We start from the raw sequence: 16,015 nt of genomic DNA on the forward strand, positions 1-16,015 counted from the left end.
GCCGTGTGTCTGCAGTCACCTCCAGCTCCAATTATTGAATGCTTTGGCACGATCATCCTGTCATACACGGCATCATCTTCGCCGCCGGCCGCCCCCTCCCCACCCCTGCAGGCTGCAGTGTGACCCTGCCAGTCAGTCAGTGTGTCACACATGGCTAATCCGGCAGTCTTGCTTTTCGGCTGATGCATGAATTTTCGTCCCGTTTGTTTGAACTTGTTTGACTGATAAGTCATGACTAAAAATAATATTGATTGATTTAGTGTGAAAGAAATACGACATATAAATCAAATAAGCTTGAACGAATAGGAAGATTCTTCTTCCAAACCGTGTGAGCCTTGCGTGTGCTCTCTCTTTCCGTTTCCCTTTATTGCAGCCTGCCAGCCTCTAAAGTTTAGTGTCATCGTTAGTGGAGGGACTGTCATTCTCCCAATACAGTAACACACGTTAAGTAAAGTTGATCACTGCACTGCACGTTACTGTGCTATTATTGTATCGTGTTGATGGTTGATCGAGTGCCCCATGTGTTGAATACTAGGCTTGCATCATTTGGTAGAACAGTACTGTAGCAAGCACACGTTTGAGCATGGATAACGCACTCACAAATCGCAAAAAGAAAATCAAGAAGCGCGAGGAGGCGGATATTGGCTTTTTTTTATTGCCTCAACCTTCGAGTACAAGCTGTGTATCTAAACTCACACACTGATTGACACCACACGCACGCACACACATCTCCTAGTGCGTAAGCTAGTTCTAGGACATATATCTAAGTATAAGCGCGAGGCATACCTGCCCCGGTTCCACACCAGCGAACAAACCGTCCGAGCTGGCGCTCGGTCTCAGACGGATATTGGCTTCACCAGAGAGAAACGAAGGCTAAAGTAGAAGCTATATGTAGGCCTGTTGGGCCTATTGGGCTGTATTTTTTTTTCTGAGAGAAGCCTAATTGGCTGAAAGCATGGCCTTTTGGGCCAATCGTGATGGGCCTTAGGACACTGCTAAGGAAATAGCAGAAACCTTTTTCTTTTTTTCATAAAGTTGCCATCTGTGTATTGTTTCATGAAGTTGCTATGCAACGTCACCTGAAGTTGTAACCAACACCATACATAGTTAGTAGCGGGTATATTGGTCCTATTTTACAAGGCTTAGGCCCTCTTTGGATCTATGTGATTAATAATTAGTTGACTAGCTTTTAGTCCATAAAATGATCCAAACAGGTGGGCTAATAGATGGACTAATCTTTAGCTAAGCCCCTAACAAATTGTTAGTCCACTAGTTGGCAAAACCCAACTAATTGAGACTAATAGGGGAGGCTTTGTAAACAAGCTGATGTAAAATAAGTCGAGATGTTACCTCAGTCGCTGGTGAATGGAGTTGAGGGTGACTGGAATTGAAGGTGGAGGCTCACCCAAAAGGGGTGGCGACGGTCGAGCAGAGGTGTTGGCGATAAACGGACTTAGCATAGGTGTCCTTGGAGCGGCTGGCATGGTGCTTTTGTCGACGAATGGAGTGGCAGATGCAGACCGGGATGATAGGGGGGGGGGGGGGCTTGCTCCTTACTCTCTTTTCTCCTCCTATGATTTTCCTCATTCCTTTCTTCTTCCTACCTCTTCCCTTTCCAAAAAAAATGGAGGAGGGGCCCTATTGTGTGGGAGGTGGTTGGGAGGGGAGGGGAGGGGGGGGGGGGGGGGGGGGGGGGGGGGTTTCAGCCCCATCCGTCCCACCACTGGATCCGCCCCTGGTGACTTGATTTTGGTGAATCTCAAAGGGGTGGCAGTGGTCAAGCAGGTCTTATGAGTAAGAGTAAATCCCACTAAGTTGCGCTGCTTTGGCGGTGACAGGTAGGAACAATGGTTGGGTGTGGTAGGGGGAGCATTCCTCATCTCTATATTACACTTATAGCCATTTAACACACATATGCCATGTAATTATACAAAAATTTGAAATAAACTAAAAATTTAAGATCTAAATACCAAACATGAAATTGAACGCTGGCCTGACTGACACCTCTAGTAGCACTTTACTATGTGCACCTGGTTTTCATTTGTATTAGGCTCCAACCTAGTTATTTTTTGGATGTGGTAGTTGTTAATACTATTCTTTATAAATTTAGTGAAACTTTGGATAGTTCGATGTAAGACAAATTCAGAAATGCTTACACTTGTGAACAAAAAGAATATTTCACTAGAACATCTTTTTGCTTAGAACGAAACATTGCAGATCGGACATTTTTTTTGCCAAAAGAATCTGTTGGCCCTGATCTTCCATAATATTTTATCTCCCTACATAGAACATTTTGTTTCATAGCCGGAAGATGTTTTTCTTACACAGGAATATTGCATTTTCCCCAAAAAATAGACATGTTATAATAGTGTCTCTTAAAAAATATGTGCAACAATAATAATCTAAGAAACCTAAAACAGTTATTTGGCAAAAAACAAGAACCCAGAACAACTACCACCAAATCTTTTTGTCCATTACGTGTAGGGATGAAAACAGACAGAAACGGTTGAAAAATCATCGAATGTTTTTCTACTTCTACATTTGAATATGAAAACGAAAGCGGTAACAGGACACAAAAATGAACATGAACTTATGGAATATAGAGAATTTCGAAAACGAACTAATTCGAGCGGAATTATGTCGAACGTACCAATCCATATGACCAAGTGCATAACAATTAATAAGTGCTGAGCAAGTGCATAAGAATAATTAACAAGTGCATAACACTTAGTCTTAAGTCTTAACACAATCGCCGACACACAAATACTGGAACCGGAAGTCTAGAACAAATAATTAAGTAGTGACTAAAACTAGGACAGGAGTAGAGGACAGGAAAGTAACTCTAGTAACTCTAGGTTTAGATTGGGTTGGGTTGTGCGCCAGTGCCTTGACCCTCGAGTAGTTGAGTTGGATTTCTAGTGGGGCCAAACATCATATACCACATTTCAAAAATAGGATATCAGGAAAAAAAATCAGAAAAGTAAAAAACGATCGTGATAACACCTAAACCGTTCCATCCCGATTTTAAATTTAGTATACCATATTTCGTATTGATTGTAGATTTATCCGAAAATACGAATTCGAACGGATCAAATGTAGAAAATAATACCCAGACGGTACGGGATATTCCCGACCGTTTTCATCCCTAATTGTGTGCACATACATAGCTGACGTGTGTAACGCATGCAAGCAGTTCATTCGACTCGTCCGAATTCCGAAATGAAGGGAGGAGAGGGCCACGCTAGAGAACAGAACGAAATGGGGGACGGGTGGCGCATTATTCTTGTCCCGGCAAGATCCTGAGTTGAGATCACGCACCACCCCTGTCACTCTAAATCAAGCAGCACTCGCTTGACCAAGTCTATGCGGCGCAGAGCCCGCCCGCGCCCTATGCTTGCTCCGGAGCTCTCGTTCCCTGCCGCGGCTTCTCCGTAGCCATCACTTATTATCCCCAATCCTAGCTTCGTCTATTTACTCACTTACCCGATCGGAGGAGAGAAGCGACTGGGATTGCATTGAGGGCGAGTTCGTGCGTGCGTGCAGCCACAGGCGTCGGCACCATGTCTTTCACCGGCACGCAGGACAAGTGCACGGCGTGCGACAAGACCGTCCATTTCATCGACCTCCTCACCGCCGACGGCGTCACCTACCATAAAACATGCTTCAAGTGCAGCCACTGCAAAGGGATCCTGTCGGTACGTGCGTGCATGCATAGAAAAATGATCGGGTTTGTTGCATCCAATCTCTGCAAGATACAAAAAAATAAGAGTTTCTGACGCTGATGATGCATTGGCCATCTGCAGATGTGCAGCTACTCTTCCATGGACGGTGTGCTGTACTGCAAGACCCACTTCGAGCAGCTCTTCAAGGAGACCGGGAGCTTCTCCAAGAAGTTCTCGCCAGGTAATGCAGCACCACGACGTGATCTTCAGTTGCCACAGCAATTCTGTTTAATTTGTCGTGCCGGAAAGAACATTATGCTGAAAGCTTTGTTGTGTAATTCAGGTTGCAAATCTTCAGAGAAGGGTGAACTGGTACAGCTAGCCTCACAAAACTAGTATCATCATGATTGCTTTTGGAATGTCTTTGTTTATTGTTGTAACTGGATAAATGTTTCCAATGCAAATTGGAATCCCTTTGCACTTTGCAGTCAAGGGCCCCAAGCAAGCTATCATCTGCATTTTCTGGTACTCAGGATAAGTGTGCAGCATGCCAGAAAACAGTGTACCCGCTGGAGAAGGTACAGAAATGATGATATTTTTTCTTAGTATATACTTCCCAAGACCAAATAATGCCAAATTTCTACGCCTCCTTTGGCAAATGACAGCGTAATGCATGCCAACAAAATTGTTCTGTTGTTCAGTTAACTTTGGAAGGCGAGTCCTACCACAAGAGCTGCTTCAAGTGCTCACACGGGGGCTGCATCCTGACCACCTCCTCCTACGCCGCGCTCAACGGCGTCTTGTACTGCAAGATCCACTTCGCGCAGCTGTTCATGGAGAAGGGGAGCTATAACCACATGAAGAAGAAGAGCACGTCCCAGGAGGTGCTGCCGGACGTGGCTGCCGAGGAGCAACCGCCAGAACCAGCGCCACCGCAAGATGAGAAAGGAGAGGACAACTAGTAGCAAGCGATGATCCATATATATCATGCAGACAGAAGTTTGCGTTTGCCATTTTTCTTTACGACGCTTCATTATTCTCTCCTCTTTTTTTCTTTCTTTCTTAATGTCTCTGTGAACTCGGTTTGTCATCAAGCTGTAAGTGTACCAGATGCCCTCGTTACGTCTGAGGCTCATGACAATGGCAATTTTGGCATGGAGCTGTGTTAGCCTCGCGGAAAAATTGTAACTTTGTAAGCAGAACTACTACTTTGAATATATGATCCTAACAATGTAATCCTTATAAGCAGTGTTTTAATGCTTCCCTGGGGAACTGTTTTCTACTTATCATCGATTGAAGAGTGACATTAGAAAAAGGAAATCACAGGGCTCTGAAGAGAAAGCGGTGCAGTTGTTCTATGACATAGTTCAAGCATGATGCCACCACATCCACATTCGTTACATCACAGAGTATGTGAGTAACAACCCTTCAAGAGTTACACAAAGGGTGCTTCTTCTGTGCGGAAGAAGAACACGCCAGTCGGGCCTCCTTCCGGCAATAGCGCCACCGCAACGATGCAACTGGCACCGTCTTCCGCGGTGTATTCGCCGGTGTCAAAGTTGATGTCAGTCTTGCAATAGCCAGGGTGCACGCTGTTGATGCGCAATTTCGGGAGCGCCTTCGCCAGTATCCTGGTATAGCCATTGGTCAGAGCCTTGGATACCTTGTAGGCCAGGTACTCAGAATCGGCAGGCCATCCATGAGATTTCAGCTGGCCACTCTTGTAGTCTTTCAGGAACAACTCCGACATCTCATCTAGCCTCTCTACCGTCAGGTTGTCAATATCGTTTAGCTCTTGCTTAAGATCTTCGCCACTGAAATACTGGAAAACAAAGAAGAAGAATTGGATAACGAAAATTGTAAACCTTCTGAGGGTTAGTGAAAAGACAGATTAATCTGTATGATTGTTCCGAACTTCAGATAGGTATATATACCTGGAGTAGTCCGTAGTTGGATGACACGTTGATGAGCCGTCCGTCAGAGGAGGACAGAAGGATTGGGAGGAGTGCTTCGGTCACATATTTGGTGCCGAAGTAGTTTATTTTCAGGCATTCTCTTGCTTCCTCATAACACTCCGTGGAGTGCTGCAGCAACCAGTGTAGCCTCTCCATGGCGTTCTTGCCTACGAGCTGTTTGATGCACCGGGTTAAGCCTAGTTTACCACTTCAGCTCAAGGGACCAAGAAAAGGAAAACTACAAAGAGACCACTGCTACTGCAAGTTGCAATCTTGCAGATACATAGTAGTGTCTTTTTAGTAGAGAGGCCGTGACGCTACCGTTAAATTGTGAACAATGATCTTCGAGAATTCAAAGGACTTACCTCTTCCTTAATTGATGTTGTATCAATCTCTGCACTTGCACTTGCACCTATAACCCCTGCATTATTGATCTGCACAGTTACTAGCGTCAGGTCGAGTCCATACTTCGTACACAAAGCAAAAAGTCTAAGACTATACTGGGACAATATATCTACATATAGTAGATTAAGGGGCCGTGAGCCATGAAAAAGATGTCGTAAGCTGTTGAAAAGCTACTGTGAGCTATATGCTCTGAACAAGCTGTAAGTTGTTTGGTTGAAACAACAAAAAAAATCTACCCTCTCTCTTCAATTCCCTTGAAACAGCTGTAAAACGTCTCTCAATTTTCACCAATTTAAAAAAACTAAAAGCTAAAAGCCAAAAATAGGGTCCAAGATGCTGCGAAATTTAGCGTTTTGTGGCAACAGAGACACTTTCCAGAAGTTTGGACCAAACACAGCCTAAGATCATTTGTTATGGACCTAAACCTGTGTGTCACAAATGTTTGACAACTGGTTTGGGGAAAACAAAAACTTGAAGCCATTTCTACTGGTTTGGGTAGCAGAGTAGGGGGCCAACAGGAATGGGTGGTGGCAGGAAAAATTGGAGCCAATAAATTGGGAAAGTCCAGTAGAGGGTCTACTGGAGTTGGTGGCCTCCACTACCCAAATTGGAGATAGGAGATCATTTAAGTATTGGAGATGCTCTAAGTAATGTACTTGTATGTAATTTTTCACAAGACTCAGCAATAGATTGACCATATTAAATCAATTCTAATATTTCTGAAAAGAAAAGATCTCACCAGGATATCTAGCCTGCCAAACTTCTCCTTGATAAATTCAGCCAAACGGGCAGTGTCAGTTGGATCACTGACATCCAGGCGGTGAAACTGTACACTAGGTAGTCCGGATCCATGAAGCATACCCACTGCTTGTGATCCTTTTTTCTCGTCCCTCGCCGTTAGGATCACCATGACGCCCCTGGAGGCTAGCTGCCTGCATACTTCCAGCCCAATTCCTTTGTTCCCTCCGGTGACAACAGCAACCCTGAAAACAAATCCACACAAAATTGAGATGTTAATACCTATTCGTAATCTCGTACACACGAACAAAAAATCTAATGAGCATGGATGCCTTTTATCAGAAGGGTCAGGGCAGGTGCTTCTTTCCATCAGCAACCCTTAATACTGCAGCAAGGCTAGAGGGAAGACAGGCAGCTTGCTAATTGGGCTTTGGCAAAGGATTAGCGTGCATTCTCCAATATTCCAATGCCGATTGCCGAGTGGGAGTGGAGACAGGTATTAAAGGCTGAAATTGCAATGTCTGTTGCATTATCCTTCCAAGGCCGGCTGATTTGTTTATACGAAGATTGATGTAACCTTGGACTTGTTTATACGAAGCTTGACGTAACCCTGGCCATAAAAGTCCAGTCGTTACTAGAGTCGGCAGAAAAGCAACAACTTGTCACAATTTTCTTGGCTCGTCCCCGGTGTGGCAGAGGCAGCACGGCGGAGGCAGACTCCAATATTCCAATGCTAGAGTGCCACACGTACTAAGTTGACGATCAGAGCATTATTGTTGCAGAGAATTATGAAAGCACCCAACGTCTTTAGGGTTGGTGTGTGTACGTGGTTGCATGCAGTGTAGTGGTTAGCGTGTGTGTACGTGGCACGTGTGATTATGTTAGCCAACATTACGACATAACACAATTTAGTAACGTGCCATGTGCATGTAATTCATTGACTACAATTAATAATGTTAGCCAATTGTGTCTTGGAACATGCATGACACAAAATCAAAGTGAGATTTGTTTTTTTACGTACTAGGGGAGTAACCACTTTTAATATAAATATATATGTTTATAGAGATAAGAGAAGAACAAAAATTGGCGTTGAATTGACGCTGAGGTAATAATTAGATACCATATAATGTCTACACGAGGATAAAGGAGGATTGAGAAAGATTTGTTTCTCCTGTGACCCGTGATTAAGGGAATCGGAGGGATTTGTTTTTCTTTTTCTATAAATTGATAATTTCATTAATTAATTCATAAAATACAAAAAATCAACGGCTTAGATGTATTTGAGATATTACCTCCTAACAGAGTAGCAGGTAAAGGGAGTATTGCCCTTACCCTTTTTTTTTTTTCCTTTTGTTAACCTAGACAATATTTTTTTCATTTCTATGGCATTTGCCACCATGAACATTTCAGATGACCAAACATAGTTCAGGTAATCAGAGATCCACATGTAAACAAATGCCAGGGATTCTTTTTTTTTTTCAGTTCTCAAGAGAACACAGAAGCTTCCAATGTGGTGCAGTTATTCTATAACATAGTTCAAGCTTGATGCCACCACATTACTGAGTAAGTGAGTAACCCTTCAAAAGTTACACAAAGGGTGCTTCTTCTGTGCGGGAGAAGAACATGCCAGTTGGGCCTCCTTCCGGCAACAGCGCCACCGCAACAATGCAACTGGCACCATCCTCCGCGGTGTATTCGCCAGTGTCAAAGTTGATGTCAGTCTTGCAAAAGCCAGGGTGCACGCTGTTGATGCGCAATTCCGGGCGCGCCTTCGCCAGTATCCTGGTATAGCCATTGGTCAGAGCCTTGGATACCTTGTAGGCCAGGCACCCAGAATCAGCAGGCCATCCATGAGATTTCAGCTGGTCGTTCTTGTAGTCTTTCAGGAACAAACCTGACATCTCGTCTAGCCTCTCTACCGTCAGGTTGTCAATATCGTTTAGCTCTTGCTTGAGGTCCTCACCACTGAAATACTGCAGGAGAAGGTTTAGTACATGAGAAAAGACCGACTAGTCTGTATGATTGTTCAGAACTTCAGATAAGTATACCCGGAGTAGTCCGTAGGTGGATGACACGTTGATGAGCCGTCCGTTAGAAAAGGATAGAAGAGGGAGGAGAGCTTCGGTCACATATTTGGTGCCGAAGTAGTTTATTTTCAGACATTCTCTTGCTTCCTCATAACTCTCCGTGGAGTGCTGCACCAACCATTGTAGCCTCTCCGTCGTGCTCTTGCCTGCCAGCTATTCGATGCGCTGGGTTAAGCCTAGTTTCCCACTTCAGCTCAAGGGACCAAGAAAAGGGAAACTACAAAGGGATCATGCTGCTGCAAGTAGCAATCTTGCAGACAGACAGTAGTGTCTTTTCAGTAGAGAAGCAGTGACGCTACCGAGAAAATTGTGAACAATGATCTCCAAGAAGTCAAAGGACTTACTAGTTCCTGAATTGTTGTTGTGGTACAAATCTCTGCAGTTGTAGTTACACCTATAACCCCTGCATTATTGATCTGCGGAGGTACCAGCATCAGGTTGCTTGAGTGAGTCCATACTCCATGAAAAGCAAGGTGTATGTGATATGAGTTACTATTCAGAAAGTTAGAAGAAGCTCACCAGTATGTCGAGCCTACCAAACTTCTCTTGGATAAATTCAGCCAGACGGGCAGCGTCAGTTGGATCACTGACGTCCAGCCGGTGAAACTGTACATCAGGTAGTCCGGATCCATGAAGCATCTCCACTGCTTCTGATCCCTTTTTCTCGTCCCTCGCCGTCAGGATCACCATGACACCCCTGGAAGCTAGCTGCCTGCATACCTCAAGCCCAATTCCTTTGTTCCCTCCGGTGACAACAGCAACCCTGAAAAAAATCCGCACGAAATTGAGATGTGAATACTGATTCGTAACTCGTACACACGAACAAAAAGCTAATCTGGTTGGATGCCTTTTATCAGAAGGGTCGGGGCAGGCGCTTGTTTCCATCAGCAACATCTATCAGACCTTCTGTACTGGAGCAAGGCTAGCGGGAAGACCGATGGCAAAGGATTAGCGTTCATTCATCCCATGCGCTATATTTAAGTTTGTGGTGGAGGCAGGCTCCAATGTAAGTTGACGAGCATCTGAGCATTCTTTTTAAGGAATAGCTTCAGAGCATTATTCCATATCTCTAGCGTTGGTTGATGAACCAGATTCCAGTAGTATCTGTCAGTGCCTACATTAGATTAGATGATAAGAAATAACACAGGCAAACAGATCTGCCATACGACGGTGAGCTGAAATTGCAATCTACTGTATGTTGCATTATTCTTCCCAGCCGGCTGATATTTCTTTATACGAAGCTTGATGGAGGCCTGCCGCCTGAGCCTGAATCGTTGAAAACGCCCACGACGAGCAATCATGATTTGGCGCCGGTGGCCTTCTTGCAGGCTAGTGATGTAACCCTGACCATAGAAAGTCGTCACTTTTGAGGCCGAGGCAGCATGAAAGCAACTGCCTGTTACAATTTTCATGGCCTCTCCTCGGTGTGGTTCTGCCTTCGCCGCCACCACAGCCACCGGCGACGGTGACTCGCCGAGAATGTCTCTCGATCAGCCTCGGCCCGTGTGACCTAGTCAATTTGCAACCAAGTGAGCTGTCAATTTGCATTTAATGACAACTAGTTTTTTTCTAGTTTCAAGAGGTTTTTCTTTATTAGGAATAAAACTGACGAAAGCAGGCTCCAATTTGCTACGGATGAAGTATATTGACTTATTATCTTTAGCAGGGTTTTCAATTTTGGTATTAAATTTTTTTTGGCCATCCCCATAATTATCGAAATTCACGAAATTCGTTCAAAATTTTAACAATTTTTTTAGAGACTTGCACATGAAGTATGTTTTTCTAAAAAAATTAGATCTAAACAAATGTTAGCATGATTTATGACTACATATCTATTGAGTAGAAGAATTTGCAACATAAACCATAGAAAATATGAGTCTAGAGTTACATAACACATATGTTGGTGTGTTACAAAATTTCAGTTTTTTCTTTCGACCACCACCAAAATTAATTCACGAAATTTCGATCAAATTTTGCCGAAATTTTGAACCTTGATCATAAGTATAATGCTAACTAAATGAGGTTATATAATATCTTTTTTTAACAGAAAACCATCTTCTACAAGCAACTATAGGTTTGTTTAATTTCATTCTTTAAACCGTTTTTGAAATCACAAAAGTACTTAAATATACAGGGACACAAGTATATCCTTCTTAACTGGCCGGTGCCATTTGTTGGCTAGTAGCTGTCGATGTGATGCATCACACATAACATTGATCAGCCAGCGGTAGTCATCGCAAAAAAAAAAAAAAAAAAAAAAAAAAGCGGTAGTCATAGCAACTCAAGAAAAAAAAAGGTAGACCCAGTGCCGGAGGCTTCCACGTGAGTGGGGGTCTGGGGAAGGAAAAAATCGAAAGCCTTCTCCCCGTAAATCTACGGAGAGGTTGCTTTGAACCCACGACCTAGTGACTCAATGAGACAGCTCTCATCACTACACCAGGCCTGCCCTTCTCAAAGTAACTCAAGAGAGCAGCTAAAAATAGACCACGAAAATCATGATTTATCCATTCTCTAAAATAGGTACCCCTAAAAAAAGACTACTTCAACCCTCTCCAAATTTGCCACTTTTTAATATTTAAAACTATGTGAACACTGAATTGTACTCAGGCCACACTTGCTCGCCGCCCACGAAGGACGCAGCCACGAAAGCGCGCGTCCACTACTACATATCTCATTTTTGCATCACAGTTTTCACTGCTAGATTGTTTAGAATCGATGCTGATAGGTTTTATCACGCTAGTTCAAAGGACGGCAGGTCACAGTGGAAAGAGAAACCGGCAGCGAAAATTGTTTTCATCACCAAGTCGGTGGATGATCGATCCAGTGGTGAAAATCGTGGTGGTTATCACCGCCGGATCATAAGGCGAGCCAGTGGTGGAAAAAGTTTTGCTAGGTATCTTTGGTTGAGGGGGACTCCGGCTTCATCTGAGGGGGAGTTGGTTCGATCTGGTGCTTTCATTGTGTTTGTTTCCAACCTTCTCCTTGTGGGTTTAACTTATCCTCTATTTTTGTCAAGGAGATTTCTTTGGTATCATTTGTTCTATCCTTTCAAGTGGTATCATATTTTGGTTGTTCAATTGGTATCGTTTATATGTTACTCAATTGGACCCCTTTTGATTAATTTCAATGATTTGTTTGAACCTTCCTAAGTGCTTCTTGATCTTGAGTTCAATCCTGTCCTTTTTAGCATTGCATTTGCATCATGTATCATATGAGCATCTTGCATGTAGTTGAGTTTCCTTATATATCCTTAGCATTTTGTTGTGCTAACTATCTTCTTAATGGAAAACATGTTTATGCATGGTCGTGAAAAAAAAGTTTTTCTTGTGCTAAGAGTGAATGTGTGCTTTCGGTAAAAAAAAAAAGAAAACTAGCCTTTCTAGTTAGTTATACTAGTAAATATGCCCGTGCGTTGCAACGGGAGAGAAAAAAAGCTACTGAATCTTCATAGAAAAGGATATGATGAATATAACATCCATAATATAAGTTAACATCGGCAATAATATAATAACGCCCAATGAGCCTATATTAGTTTTAAAATAATATCTCGACAGTTTTTCATCCCGTTGCAAAGCACATAGAAAATATTTAATCGTATATAAATATATCATAAATTTTTATTTCATAGTATATATGCATTGATACGGTTGAACATTGAGTTAACGACTTTCTTTGTGGACCCATAAAAATAAAATTATAATATCTGAATAAAGTCCGTCAAGGTGTTAGTTGCTTAAGGGCTCACCCGTGCGTTGCAATGGGAAAACTTGTCACTATACGAACTCGTGAGCGCAAGTTTCATAAAAAATGGATTTAAAACATGAAAGATATACTATAGGTAAGTTGTAGGGCATTTTTCCTAAGAAAAATGATGTTTTGGAACTTTCTCTATACATCACTGAGACTCTGACATTTTCTCATGTAAAAATAGAAAATAGCAGGGGGATTCTCTCAAACCAACGTCGGCTGTCTGGCGGTCTCCTTGTTGACTAGCGCCGTTGAGAGTCAACAACCAATCCTAGTCCTCCATCTCAGATCCAGTAGCCGAAACGAGCTCCCTCTTTCCCTGTGTCTCAAAGCTTCTAGAACACAGCCATGTATGCAGCACAACAAGAAAGCGATCTCTTGTCTGAGGTTCTCCTCGGCGCGTGCAAATGGGCTCTGTAGCACCGCAACGTCGTCGCGAGTTCAACGGCATGTTGCTTGTGGCCGAAAAGCGACGTCGGTGGCGTTCCACGGCGAACAAGAAGACGGTGGCGACCGTTTCTTGAACAGCGCACGCAAACTCAAAAGAGAGGGAAAGAGAAGGCCTAACATAGCTCTGGGGTTCTCCTCACCTCGCCATGGGCTCCTCTGCATGATTGGTGCCGATGGGAAGGCGGCATGCGATGCAGAGAGATGTGGTCATCGGGGAGCACAGCGATCTGCCCCACAGACGGGTTGCAGAGGTAGTACATCCTTGCGGCCGTCGCGCGTAGGAGGAGGACACCGCGGCACATGTGGATGACGGCGCGTAGTTTGCCGCTACGACTGTTGTGCGGGACGGTCATGAGCGGCGTGAAGACGCCCTTCCTGGGCTCCGGCGACCACGCGTACACCGTCGACGCGGCAGGATGCAGAGCCTAGGAACTTCGCGGTGGCGATTGTGGCAAGGTTGAAGTGCCTGTCGACAAAGGCGTCTGAAGACAGTGTGGTGGCCCAGGCGCGGGAAAGGCAGCAGCACCGGAGCACAGACTTGACTGGCATGCACGCAAAGATGCCCTCAATGACCTCTTAGGGGAGATCTTGGTGTGGCGGTACCGCTGCCATCTCCTCGATTGCTTCCGCTGTGCCGGCCGTGTAAAGGTTGATGCGGGAAATATCGATCGGTTACAACTGAATGCCCAATTCCACTGCATCCAGCGTTCACCCATCTGGAGCCGAGCGAACGATGATCCGACCACACCTCTCCCTCCCTGCCGTTTTCTCAGGCTGACATCATAAAAAAACATTTATTTTAAAAATGCTATAACTTTTGAACGGTGTATCCATTTTTAATTCCGTCTGCGCCGGTGCATTCTACGCGACGAGGCACATAAAACTAGACCCCACTTGCTTTCTACGATTTTTTTGGTAGTAATTTATGCATATTAACTTGTAACATATAACTAGTACTCTATAACTTATAACTTACAATTTATACACGCAAGTTGTATCGAATAACTTTTGTACATAAGTTGTGTTTTCGTAACTTTTGTGTCTCAAAGTTTTGGTATAAGTTATAAGTTAATTCGCTACTTTGTGTGTTAATAATTTATGTTCGCAAATATGGCACAAGTTATAAATTAATTCGTTCATTTGTGTTTAATAACTTTTTTTGTAAATAAGTTGTGTTTCATACTCTTGAGTTTTTAAATTTTTCGTATAAGTTATAGGTTTTGTTGTAGCATGGCTCCTGGCGGGTGGCGAAGGCCCTTGACCGCGGGGTGTCGCCAAGGCGTCTTCGAGCGGGCGGAGACCGGGCGCTGACTAGGAGATTTCTCGACCATGCTCGAGGGGTCATCACGGACTCCGCCGAGGCCAGGTACTCAAGCGCGGGCGCTCACGGTGGGCGCAAGCGCGCCAGCATGGCTCCTGCTTGGCCGGGCGAAGACCTATAGATGATGTCTCCACCTGGACCGGCGGGGACCCTCCAAGGCAACGGCGCGCCACTAAGGGCGAAGGCTCCGAGGCCAGGGGCCGGGCGAAAACCAGCTGGTGATGTCTCCGCCCGAACCGGCGGGGACTCTCCAAGGCAACAACGCGCCCCTGAACGCGAAGGCCAGCGGCGTGCGGAGAGCGTCTCTGACCGCCCGGCGGAGGCCCGCCAAGGGAGCGACGCGTCGTGGGGATGAAGGCCGGCGCCGGGGAGCCAGGCCTTTGGGCCGAAGACCAGCTACAGTGGGCCGACCGCTCGTGGAGGCCCATTGCTTAGAAACGGTGTGGCAGGACTGCCCCGCGAATAAAAGGCTAGCAGCAGAATATTCCAGGAATGTACTGTAGTAGTTGAGGGGCATTGTAATAAATTCTGCTATGTGGTAGTTGAGTCCTATAAATAGGGGACACTTGTAACCATGGAGGGTTGGTTGGTGGATGAATTAATGAAACCCTAGCTTTCCGAGCCATTCCCTTACTCAACACTCTCCCCCTTTGTCATTTCCTTCCTGAGCCTCCGCCCGAGGCCGACCGTCCGTTAGGCGGAGGCCTTGGCCACTTCCACGCAGTTTGAAACTGCAAGTTTCAACATTGGCGCCCACCGTGGTTGAGCCAAGGCAAACCAACGATGGCAGGGAAAAGAAAGACCACTTCTAGAGCAGTAGCGGCCTCAGGTCAGCGAGGAAGGCCTAGGCGCAACATTCGTAGCGCCTACGCAACCTCGCCAGAGGAGGATGACACTAGAGCAGATGCCCAAGGTCAACCACTGGAACCCCAAGACCAAGAGATTCAAGATCCGGAGGCCCAACCAAACTCAGCCATAGCACCCGAGCAAGAGCTGCAATAGCTGCAAGCACAGTTGCAAAGAGCGCAACAAGAGAGGGACAGAATGGCAGCAGCATTCGCAGCTAATCAGCAAGCTATCCAAGATCAGCACAAGCAGCAGAAATAAGGCAGCAGTTGGCAGTCCTACATGCTGAGATGCTAAGTATGCAGCATGCAGTACCAGCAATAACCTCCGCAATCCCAGCCTCCGCAGCAACAACAACTGCAGCCATGCTTTAGGGTTCTACGCAGTGATCAGCCAGTCGACAATGCCATCTCAGGTAATGCGGAGGTCTATCGATCCCAAGTCCCCACTATCTGAAGGCATACAACAATCGCCATGGCCAACATCGTACAAGCCAATCACACTACCCAAGTTCAATGGAAAGACTGACCCCCATCAGTTCATCATGAGTTATAAGGCAGCAGTAGCCTCCGCCGGCGGAGACGATGCCATCTTGGCAAAGTCATTTGTCATTGCAGCCGAAGGCGACGCACTGGCTTGGTATTCTATCCTCAAACCAAGCACACTCTATTCTTGGGAGAACCTTCGGGATAAGATATTGGCAAACTTCAAAGGGCTAACAGCACAGTCATTGACTTCCATAGATCTATTTCAGTGCAAGCAAATGCAGGGAGAAACACTACACGACTACTTCTAGAAATTCAT

At 45.0% G+C, this 16,015-nt stretch overlaps 3 protein-coding genes across 3 annotated transcripts; 1 reads left to right on the top strand and 2 right to left on the bottom strand.

Moving 5' to 3' along the window:
* The first annotated feature begins 3,478 nt into the window (after window positions 1–3,478).
* LOC136491020 (LIM domain-containing protein PLIM2b) lies at window positions 3,479–4,910 on the top strand. The gene is made up of 5 exons (XM_066487228.1): window positions 3,479–3,695; window positions 3,804–3,903; window positions 4,006–4,034; window positions 4,151–4,240; window positions 4,364–4,910. Exons 1-5 carry the CDS (start codon window positions 3,561–3,563, stop codon window positions 4,622–4,624), a joined length of 615 nt encoding a protein of 204 aa, XP_066343325.1. The 5' UTR covers window positions 3,479–3,560; the 3' UTR covers window positions 4,625–4,910.
* Window positions 4,911–4,983: 73 nt separating this feature from the next.
* Window positions 4,984–7,244, bottom strand: LOC136491019 (salutaridine reductase-like). Its single transcript, XM_066487226.1, has 5 exons — window positions 7,093–7,244; window positions 6,762–7,005; window positions 5,983–6,051; window positions 5,597–5,791; window positions 4,984–5,484 (listed from the first exon to the last, which is right to left on the bottom strand). The coding sequence occupies exons 1-5, from the start codon at window positions 7,128–7,130 to the stop codon at window positions 5,098–5,100; spliced, it is 933 nt and encodes a 310-aa protein (XP_066343323.1). The 5' UTR covers window positions 7,131–7,244; the 3' UTR covers window positions 4,984–5,097.
* A 1,062-nt stretch (window positions 7,245–8,306) lies between these two features.
* LOC136491022 ((+)-neomenthol dehydrogenase-like) lies at window positions 8,307–9,815 on the bottom strand. Its single transcript, XM_066487229.1, has 5 exons — window positions 9,695–9,815; window positions 9,367–9,610; window positions 9,192–9,263; window positions 8,809–9,000; window positions 8,307–8,733 (listed from the first exon to the last, which is right to left on the bottom strand). Exons 1-5 carry the CDS (start codon window positions 9,739–9,741, stop codon window positions 8,347–8,349), a joined length of 942 nt encoding a protein of 313 aa, XP_066343326.1. The 5' UTR covers window positions 9,742–9,815; the 3' UTR covers window positions 8,307–8,346.
* Between the last annotated feature and the right edge of the window lie 6,200 nt (window positions 9,816–16,015).

The sequence above is a fragment of the Miscanthus floridulus genome, chromosome 11 (genome assembly GCF_019320115.1).
Source record: "Miscanthus floridulus cultivar M001 chromosome 11, ASM1932011v1, whole genome shotgun sequence".
NCBI lineage: Eukaryota > Viridiplantae > Streptophyta > Magnoliopsida > Poales > Poaceae > Miscanthus > Miscanthus floridulus.

Coding starts and splice junctions, on each gene's coding strand:
- LOC136491020 (XM_066487228.1), top strand. CDS start 3,561: ATGTCTTTCACCGGCACGCAGGACAAGTGCACGGCGTGCGACAAGACC. Junction 3,696..3,803: donor ACTGCAAAGGGATCCTGTCG/GTACGTGCGTGC, acceptor GGCCATCTGCAG/ATGTGCAGCTACTCTTCCAT. Junction 4,241..4,363: donor CAGTGTACCCGCTGGAGAAG/GTACAGAAATGA, acceptor TCTGTTGTTCAG/TTAACTTTGGAAGGCGAGTC.
- LOC136491019 (XM_066487226.1), bottom strand. CDS start 7,130: ATGGAAAGAAGCACCTGCCCTGACCCTTCTGATAAAAG. Junction 7,006..7,092: donor CCTGACCCTTCTGATAAAAG/GCATCCATGCTC, acceptor ATTTGTTTTCAG/GGTTGCTGTTGTCACCGGAG. Junction 5,485..5,596: donor CCAACTACGGACTACTCCAG/GTATATATACCT, acceptor TTTGTTTTCCAG/TATTTCAGTGGCGAAGATCT.
- LOC136491022 (XM_066487229.1), bottom strand. CDS start 9,741: ATGTTGCTGATGGAAACAAGCGCCTGCCCCGACCCTTCTGATAAAAG. Junction 9,611..9,694: donor CCCGACCCTTCTGATAAAAG/GCATCCAACCAG, acceptor GATTTTTTTCAG/GGTTGCTGTTGTCACCGGAG. Junction 8,734..8,808: donor CCACCTACGGACTACTCCGG/GTATACTTATCT, acceptor CTTCTCCTGCAG/TATTTCAGTGGTGAGGACCT.